The sequence below is a fragment of the Mytilus edulis genome, chromosome 14, assembly GCF_963676685.1.
Source record: "Mytilus edulis chromosome 14, xbMytEdul2.2, whole genome shotgun sequence".
In the NCBI taxonomy this organism is placed as follows: domain Eukaryota; kingdom Metazoa; phylum Mollusca; class Bivalvia; order Mytilida; family Mytilidae; genus Mytilus; species Mytilus edulis.
In genome coordinates, this window is record NC_092357.1 from 56,936,596 (window position 1) to 56,946,992 (window position 10,397).

The window sequence follows — 10,397 nt, forward strand, 5'->3', positions numbered from 1 at the left end:
ATCATCCAAAATCTATTAGTTAGTATGAGCAAGCATTAATTTCAAGTTATTAAACCCCACGATAAGGGCCTTAGGCTATATATAGACACTTTTTTTTGCCCAATCTTTCACCACCCCTCTTTAAGACTTCAACTGAAGCAGTATACATAATAATCCTTTTATTTGAAGGAGTATACATGCAGTTTCTTATTTTTTACTTTTTTCTTCAAATGTCCTACTTGAAAAGTCCTGTTTTATCAAATTATGTTCTCTAAACAGTTCTAAACGCACCTTTATTTTCCATTTATGAACTAATATTTACCATGTTTAACATATTTGCTCAATTACGAAAAAAAAAAAAGTTATAGTACAACAACCTATAGTTACAAATGTAAATGACATACAAATCTTGTTTATAAAAAATACAAACCGGTTTAAACCTCAGTAACCGCACTGATATATATTCCCACATAATGACCTACTGATTCATGTACATTTCATATCAGTTTCCCACATGTAGGTGTTGGGAGAGATCTGGGACAAGTCCTGTACTTCACTACTTGTACATGTTGTAATTCTTTCCAATGTTGATTTTCAGGGTTAGGTTACTAAGGTACCATCATTTGATTACATTGTTTGGACCCTGCAAGGAATCTCAGTGACAGGAAAATTGGACAAAATTCTCTGTCATGAGATCTTTTTTAAGAAATGAGCAGCATCCTAAAAGTGTTCAAGATAAATTATTGAACATGTCTGATGCTCATTTTGTGTAGTTTCTATTGCCCAAATAGAACAAAATCTTACAGGCCCAATAGTCATTATAGAAATTTGTCAAGACATGACAGGCGCTTATTTGGTCAAGTGATGAAAACTGGGACGGTCTCATTGTATTTTGAATCATGTAATTCAAATTTAGGCCTAAAATGTCATTACTGTGTACATGTAGCTTGTTCTTTAATTATATTGACATTTAATTTATTTCAGAAAAAGAAAATGATAAAAAAAATGGCAATGAAAAATGAATTAGGCTTCAAACAAAAGTGAAAGTAGATACAAAATGAAAATGAAAGTAGGCCAATTATCTTTCAGAAATTTTCAGAAAGTAATTTAAAAATTCAGTGTGATTTGCTGTCTACATAATCATACATATTTTTTTCCATACAAATAAAATAAATCAATCTTTCATAATTGCTGATTATTTAGCCTTAATAAGTCATTCATGATTGTATATGTATGGTATATACTTGAACTTTGATATCAATTACATGTAAATAGTGAGAAAAAAATAGCTCAGATGTCAGATCTGTATGCATTCCTGTACAATGACCTTCTTTTATCATTTTATATGGAGTGATGAATATTATTATAATTGAAACATTATTTGAATGCCATAAAATAATGGGATATTAACCTTCAATCATAAAAATAAGAAGAGTGGTGTGTTTGCCTTTGAATGAGACAACTCTCAACAAAGATGAATGGAGTGGATGTACATGTAGGCAACTGACGAACTGTACAGCTGTATGGCCTTCAACAATTAGACAAATCCTTAAGTCATCTCTTTACCATATGATCTTGATTTCATAGACAAATGTAAATGTGATCAAAATTCCCATGGTGAGGCTCTCGAATTTGTTCAACCACAATGCCCTAACCATAAAATGACATGACATGGTTTTTTTTTTTAGAGAATAAGGAATTAGCCTTCATTAATTTATCTTGTACAACTTGTATGACATCTATTTTTTTCTGGCTATTTATAAATTACAGAATGTAAATTTATCCTGTATAACTAAAAACAACTATTGTCTTTAGCATTTGTAAGTAAGGGAGCTACCATTTGATTGTTATGGGGGGGGGGGGGCTAGGCTGAAAAATTTTATCCTGCCTTTTTTTAGCTGTAATCTCTGTCCTGCCTTTTTCTTTTTCACTCAGTTTGGTCCTGCCTTTTTTTTTTTTTAGTTTATCCTGACTTTTTTTTACCTAAATTGTCGTCCTGACTTTTTTTTTTTGCAAGAGTCTCATCCTACCTTTTTTTTTTACTCAAAACTCCTGTCCTGCCTATTTTTTTAAAATTTCATCCTAGCCCCCCCCCCCCCCCCCCCCCCCCCATAATCAAAGAGCTGAAGAGCTCTGAGGGAAAAGACGGCCATTGTTTCAATTTTTAGGGGGGGTATCTTTTGATAGTCTACATACAAAGAATGAACAAAAGAACAGCTAGAACATATAGAAAGGCTGACAATAATGAAACTAATTGTTGTTTATTGTTGTTTCATTTCCTTAGTCAAGAATTCATCATAGAAACAATTTGGACCAATGAGATCTGCACCTTCTAAATCAAAACATTTGATTAAAGTTGGGAGTTAATTATCTAAAATTCAATTGAATTTAACAACTACTACAATATATTTTAGAATTTTAATTATGTACAACTGAAGGGCAGGCTAAGACCTTTCTCAATTTTTTGTGACAGTATTCTCAAGAAAGTGAGGACTGAAAAATCTATTCAGTTTTAATTTTCCATTGATAAAGTTCCCAGTTACAACTCTCATCACAGGGATACATGTACTTATAAAATCAAATATGATTGATATAAGCTGTGTGAAGTTTGTTTCCAGATCCCACATTTTGATATATCTGTAAAATTCATGAATAAATAGCTTTAAACTACAAAAAGCAATATTTAAAAAAAAAATGAAAAAAAAATGACCACTACAATAATTATGTTGGTACGCAAAATTATTTTTTAATCGATGACTACTTATCATATATATACTTAATGTGACATTTTTAATGTTTAGATATATTAACTTTCATTTTAGTGGGTAATTACTCATCAATTGAGGTGCTCCTTAATTGGAGAAAGATTCTAAAAACATTACTTTACAGAAAGAATGAAAACTACAGTTGCTCTCCCCAATCTCAATAGGTATAAACTACAAAAAGCAACATTTTATTTTTTTTATTTTTTTTTTTAACCATTTCAATAATTATGTTGGTACACAAATTTTTTTTTTATATAGAAGACTACTTATTATATCCTAAATGTCACATTTTAAGTGTTCAGAAACATTTACTTTGATTTTAGTGTACAAGTACTCATCAATTGAGGTGCTCCTGAATTGGAGGAAGATTCTAAAAACAGAACTTTATAGAAGCAATGAAAACTGACGTTTCTCTCCCCAATCTCATGTATCCCCATTGACATTGTTTACCGCGAAAGTTGACCTACAAATTATCTGATTATAGCCTAAGATTAAAGCATTGCATGTTGGTGTGTGAATCATCTACACTACAGCAAACATCATTAGGTTAACATTTAACAAATACGGATTTTTAATTTGTATACAAATACTGTGAATGATTTTTATAATGAATAAAGGATATCCCTGTGTAGTGTGGCATTCCAACAATGACGTCACTAGGTTAGATATATTTAGAATATTTCGTAATACTGATTTTTCCGGACTGTAAAAGAAACGTATATAGTGTAAGGGAAAGCTCAATATACGATAATTTCACGAGAAACAGAAGGGAAATGTGTAAAAAATGTATTTAAAGTCAATCTGTTCTCCTTGTAATCAATTTCAGTATGACATTTTGAGGGGGTTTCCAAACTATCAAAACAAAATGATTGACGTGAGGGAATGATACTCTGGCCAACCCCATTAGGGAATTGACGGCTTGAAGCCGTCTTTCCCCAAAAATCAAATGGTAGCTCCCTAAACCAAAATGTATCATTGATCTTTTTTTCTGTATTTGTCAAATGTTTATTTTAAAATTTAGCCGACCAATCACTTTTTGATTCTTAAACACTTTAAAAGTCAGCACATGCTTTTGTCCATTACCTGTATACACAAGTACATTGTATTATTATATATATAGAAAGATAGCAAATGAATTTAAACTATAAATTGATTTTTACATGACATAATGTTAGAAAGGCGAAACTCATTTATAATCAAATTTTTAACTAAAATAGAACAAAATTGCAATTTATACATTTTGTTTGAATGATTATAGCTGAAAATAAATTAGTCTTTTTGTAGTTAATTTTGGAATTTGTTATGATTTGTCAAATTGAACTGGTTCGGAAATAAACTTGTTTTCTCTAAGAGATTTAAACCTAACGACACGTTATCTGAAATCAATTTTAGAAATTAATTGTCAGAACTTTGTAACTTTACTTCTGGATGATCTACAATACATGTATGAATTACAGTGGAATGAACCTCAGTAGGGAAAATTCCCTATAACCTAATAATCAGAAAATAATTAGCATGTGAAAATATCCTTTGTTCCCCATATTCCCTTTGCATTTTGTTTTCAGATTTTTCTTTTAGATAAAATCTGGAACAAAATCTCATTTTATTCTCCATTTACATGCAATGACATGTACATGTAAGGCCACACCAATTTGATCCCTTGTTCGACGGACCTGCCCGCACCTATTTTTTTTAAAACAGAATTTTTTAATTTTTTTTATATTCCCGCTTCCCGCATCCGGAATTGTAATCATGTCCATTTCCCGCACCGTTTTTTTTGTGTAAATATTATGAAAAGATATCAACATTTGTTAAATCACAGTCTAACATGTATATATAACGATTTTAAACATAAAAGCACCCCACCACACTGTGAAAATATCTGTAAGAATATTTGTTTCAGCATGAAACCTGGAGTGCTCCGATAAAAAGTTATAACAGCGGGCATTTCCGTGAAGAACAAAAAATTGGTTTCTTTCCCCTTTACTTACATTGTATTTACCCTATCAAAAACTGTTCGTTGTTAGAATAAAGTACAAAGAACTTCTGAAGGATTTGCCTTCAACTGCAATTATATTGTATGCTGGAGAAACAAAACTATCCATAGCCGCTGCATGTTTATGCACCTGTCCTGATTGATTCTGGAGCATGTCGTTCAGTTGTTATCGTTTGTTGATGTTGTTCATTGGTATTTTCCCTATATAGCTTGCTGTTTGGTCTGTATACGTATCAAAGCCCTGTGTAAAAGGCCGTACTTTGACCTGTGTTAGTTATTAAGTTATCAGGTTGAGAACAACCCTCCCTCAGACAAGGGGTCATTTTACTGATGTAGAAAAGAAAATAGAAATACCAAGGATTTGTATAGTTCTTCTATACAAAACCTTTGAACACTTAGAATTTTGTACTCAAAAAGAGGAGAGTTACATCATATTTTAAACAAATTTTTCAAAAAGAGGGGTCTACTTATTTTGAATAATATTAAACTAAAGTAAAAGTGTTAACAATGGTTAACATGCATGGTTAAAGTCCAGGAATATTACTAAATTCTTGGACATGTTTTGACCATTTAATACCAGATAGATATATAGTTATATGAGAAAATATGAGCCCTTTTGTACAAACAAATATATTATAACTTATATTGATCCCTCATAAAACATGTAAAAGGGATATTTATAACATTAAGGGGTTGCCCCCAAACTGATTATGATTTGGATGGAGAATTGTCTCATTGTCAGTCACACATACATGTACATAGACCAGATTTAATTATTTCTTGGTGAATAGGGAAAAATACTTCAGAAATTAAAGAAATGTCAAAGTACAAGTGATAAATCAAGTTTTAATATTGTCAAAACCTATTATTTTATGTTTACAAAAAAAAATTATAATCGCTCGCCTTTACTTTTCAAGCTTCGCCTCAAAAATTTGCAAATTAAATATTTTTTTATTAAAATTTTCAAATCGCTCTCTTGCCCAAAATTTTGGAGTCCAAAAATCTGTAGAACAAGAAATTAAATTGGTGTGGCCTAACCTGCTGAAGTAAATCATATATATACAATGTTAACATACATTGAACTGGAAATAAAGAATTCCATAATTAACACATGGTTATTTATTAACCGTTAAGTCTGCTTCATTTCTTTACAATTTGATGTCATGTCTGATATATACATGTAGTAGGATAAGAACTTTGTTTTTTGTAAATTGTTTTGATATAAATTAGGCCTCTCATTTTCTCTTTTGACATTTTTCATGTCAGAGCCATTTATACTGTAGCTCAGTAGCTGACATCATCTATAGGGTATTGGTTTTTCTCAGTGTTGAAGACTACACAGTCATGACAGTGGTCAAGCGATGATGACTGGGACAGTCTGGTTGTATTCTGAACCATACTGTTGTCTGCTCTATGGTCAGGTTGTTGTCTCTTTGGCACATTCCCCATTTTCATTCTCAATTTTATTCAATTAAGGTGGTACCCAACACTTTCACTAAAATTAATTTGGCTCGTTTAATTTTCATTAAATTTTGTCAAAGTATTTACTTTGACACTTTAACAAAAATATAAAAATTTAAATTTTTTTTAACCAACCGATTTGCCAGAAAAATTACACTGGTTATATAGCAATTTTTACAAACACCAATTTTGATCATTGAGAAGCTTAACATTTCTTTTACAACACAATGTAATTAAAACGTTTAGCTGACTTTACAGAGTTATCTCCCTATAGTGTTAGGTACCACCTTAAATGCCTACAATATGTATATAGCTTGTTCTTTAATCCTTAAAAAAAAACTGTTATAAAATATGTATACTTCATATTATAAGATAATAAAATTTAAAATTTCACACATAGCGGGATGCATAGCGGGTATGATAACAGATGGCGGCCGAAATTTTATGTGTAGCGGTACCACAATGCATGAATAGCCTAGTGAAAACACTGGCATTCAACATGGTGTTAGTGAATGAAATAAAGACACAAATTATATAATAGTTCTTGAAAAACTAGTCATTATCGTGATATATGGACTGCCCACAGGACAGTGGTATTGACTAAGATAGTGATAATGACTGAGCCAAAGAGCTTCTGTCTGGGCAGCTATCGGTGAAAGGGTTAATGTAGTATATATTTTTAATCTTAACCCTTTCAACGCTAAACAAAAAAAATAGAAAAATGGCTGCCAGGGGTTTATCTGGGTATTTTGGGAAAAAGGACCCTGACCAGTTTTGGGAATTTTTAGTGCAGTTTTCAATGAAATTGGGAAAAACAACCAATATACCAGATGTTAGTTTTTAACTTTTAGTGTGTTTAGTTCATTAAATTTGTTTTTAAATATAACAACATGGCATCAAAGTTTATTTGAGTATCAAAATAAAGAGTTCTAACTTTTTAAAGGATTGTTATTTTTTTTTATTTTGACATGAAAATTTGTGAACTAAAATATTTTGAGTTCTGTATAAAATATATCCTGTTTCTATTTTCTTTTATATATATCTTTTACTTTTCAATTTTAGTGTTGCTATGATAGCTGTCACATGTTTGGTTCTTTTCATTTTTTATTAGCTGTATTTGATTGACAAACCCGGAATTATATACTTGTTCGTTTCCGGATTTGATCTGATTTGATATTTTCCCACATTTCCTGTTTATTTATGGCAGCCATTGTTTGTCAAATGCTGTTTGTCATTCAATATGTTTCAACTTGGATTTACACATTACTTGTTGACGATTTTTGACATAAAGCTACAATGTAGCTGTTGAATAAAATAAACATCTCTGTCATGAATAATAAAGATGAAAATAAATTTTGTCATCATTTGGGAATTTCACTCCAAAAATTGGGAAAAATGTAGGGTTTTTGCCGTTGGGAATGGGTCCGAAAACCGGACCCTGTGGAATGCTAGAAAAATCCATGGCTGCTGCTGCTGCATTTTTTTTGTGTTCATTCATTAGAATTTAGAACAGTATATTCTTTTTCAGACGGCTGTATCTTTTTTATTATGTGAGCTACAGAGAAAGTTATAGCATGAAAAATGCTCAGGAGAGCATGAACTGTAATACATGTATTAGGCAATTATTTTAATGAATTTTTTATCAGGTTACCTGCATTTTCAGGTAATTAACAGGTAAAAGGTGTAATTTATTACATTTGTAGTGAATTTTGAATAAAAACTAAAATACTTTTAGTCTTCATTTATTTTGTTGTTTTATCTGCCATATAATAAAGAAGACACCAGTTACTCGATTCTGTAGCGTATTGCACCATACACAATGTTTTAAGTAATCGTGGCACAAATAAATGGCTCCGTCCTAAAAAATTTCAGTCAACCTCCGTTTTCCCCCCTTTTTCTGCGTCTCGTAATGATCGATCAAATCATATTTCCCACACGAATTAAATGTAATAAACACATTGAGATAACAAGAAACCTTTTAACTAATCCTCGTTGTTAGTTTCACCATAGAAATGCTGAAATATTTCCATATTTACAGCTTCGTTTCTGATTTCCGCCATTTGCATTTGTCAAAATATTTGTTTTTATTTTCCTTCTATTTTCTTTCTAATGCATGATTTTACAATAAAAATTGCTGGGATTTCAAGTGCAAATGAGACTTTGTATATCCTCGATTCAAACGAGGAAAAGTTAGAGAGAACCCAAATGAAAACCGATTGGTTTAAGAGTCCTTAAGAAAAATCCTTTGACACGAATAGCATTGGGGAACGGCGTATGTCATCGCGGCATATGCCGTGTATAGCGTTGAAAGGGTTAATTGACCTTACAACTTTCATCTAATTTTTTTTTATGATATAAAATAAATTTGTTTTTTATTAGTGCTAGATATTTAGTTGGTAGTTTCTGACAAAAGGACTAACATAGTTGAAAAACTTCGAATTTGAACCGTTACTTTAATTGAATATTCAGGTATGAATTGAACAATATAAAAATATAGATATATGTACCATGACATGGCTCTATTTGTAATAGTAAAATCCAAACATTGTAGAGCCTAGAGCAAACAATCACTTATCTTTCAAATCTCACCACTTATCCCCTATCAGTTTCAAACAAAAGTCCCTTCACCCTATGATACTGCAGTAGTGTGGACCCTGAATATATATAATTCACTATTTTATTTATTGTGCCCTATTTGGTATAGTTGACTAAAAAATTTCCATGCTCTTTTTCAGTTCTAGATAAAACACTAGCTAACATATACCTCATTAACAGTGAGACATCTTTCTTTGGAAGATACATGTACAATGTAATTGTCTTGCTGGCAACCATTCCACATCTTATTTAAATACATGTACATATACATTGTATGTATAAGCATGATAAGTGTGATCTTCAGAATTTTCAAATAGCACAGGTCTTCAAATAATTTACAGCACCATGGCCCTTATTAATTCTTTATAAAATCATTAACGAAGATAGCAATATAGCTTTAGGGTAACCTGTACGTGCTGTAAGGCCCGGGCAAGAATTCTGATTATGTTGTCATTGTGCATACAAGTGCTGTATCAAACAGTGTCCCTTTCTCTCATGATAAATCACTGCCATGTAGGAAATCAAGATTAAATATGGTTCTCGTTATTTCAAGGTGAATGTTTGTTATTTATAAGAGAAATAATATCATTTTTATGGACTTTGTAAATTTCAAACCATCTGATCCTGCCTCGTCAATTTTATTTATATTTCATTTGCATTGTTTATCAACATATTGATATACCATTTGTTCTTCATCGAAAGGAGCTTCTAATCGACACACGTCTATAGAATACAAACCCAATAAACTTGAATGCAGTTTGTTATTTAACAAAGGGAGTTAACTCTTGGCCAGAAAGTGAGCAAGTTGGAATTGCATAACATAAACATTACCGTTTCATTTACAACTTCAACGCATTTCTTCATTTAAAAAAGGTTCTCGCATATTTAAGGTAAAACGAAACTGTCTTGCAGATTTGCTTCCAAGTGAAAATCAAATCAACTAGCCATTTTTTAGAAAGTGCCAAATGGTGCCGTAGAAAATGGATTTTCGTGTTTTATTTTTTTTCACAACGATCATTCATTCAAATTGCCAACCGTTACTATTTCAAACTGGCAACTTAAATTTGTTTTTATTTCAAAGAATTTTACCTGTTTTCAGTGTGTTTTTACGTGCCATCATCACTTATAATGTCAACTTCAAAACTTGAAAGTGCTGCTGCCACTTTTCACCGGAAATGCTGCCTTTGCTGTTTATGTCGGAAAGTTCCGGAAAGACCCGAATTGAATCTTTGGGGCTCTTGATGGGCGAATGAAATTTGTACTTAATTTTTACTTATGAGCAAATGTATTTGGTTAAAAAAGAATTGAATGTGGTTAAGTTCACTAAATAGTTTAGAAAAAAAATTGGTTGTTACAGCACTCATTGTCAGGACGAGCATAATAATGTCCATTTCGATACACAGTACAAAGTCGGACCGTGCCCTCGGACCAGATACATATAAAAGCTTTTGATACAATTAATTATCTGATTGATTGACAGATTTATTGCAGCTAATCAATTTATTTTCAGTTTGAATTCTTAATAAATCAATAATACGACAAGTCAATGATTACTATGAATATACGATCATATCATACGGGAGACATTTATTAATTCATTC

At 31.4% G+C, this 10,397-nt stretch overlaps 1 protein-coding gene across 1 annotated transcript in view; it reads right to left on the reverse strand.

Moving 5' to 3' along the window:
* Nucleotides 1-9,996, reverse strand: part of LOC139503076 (spermatogenesis-associated serine-rich protein 2-like) — a 32,377-nt gene extending 22,381 nt beyond the window's left edge. The window contains exon 1 of the mRNA XM_071292747.1: nt 9,886-9,996. Coding sequence (XP_071148848.1) covers nt 9,886-9,916 — 31 coding nt within the window. The 5' untranslated portion in view covers nt 9,917-9,996. The remainder of the gene's footprint in view (nt 1-9,885) is intronic.
* Between the last annotated feature and the right edge of the window lie 401 nt (nt 9,997-10,397).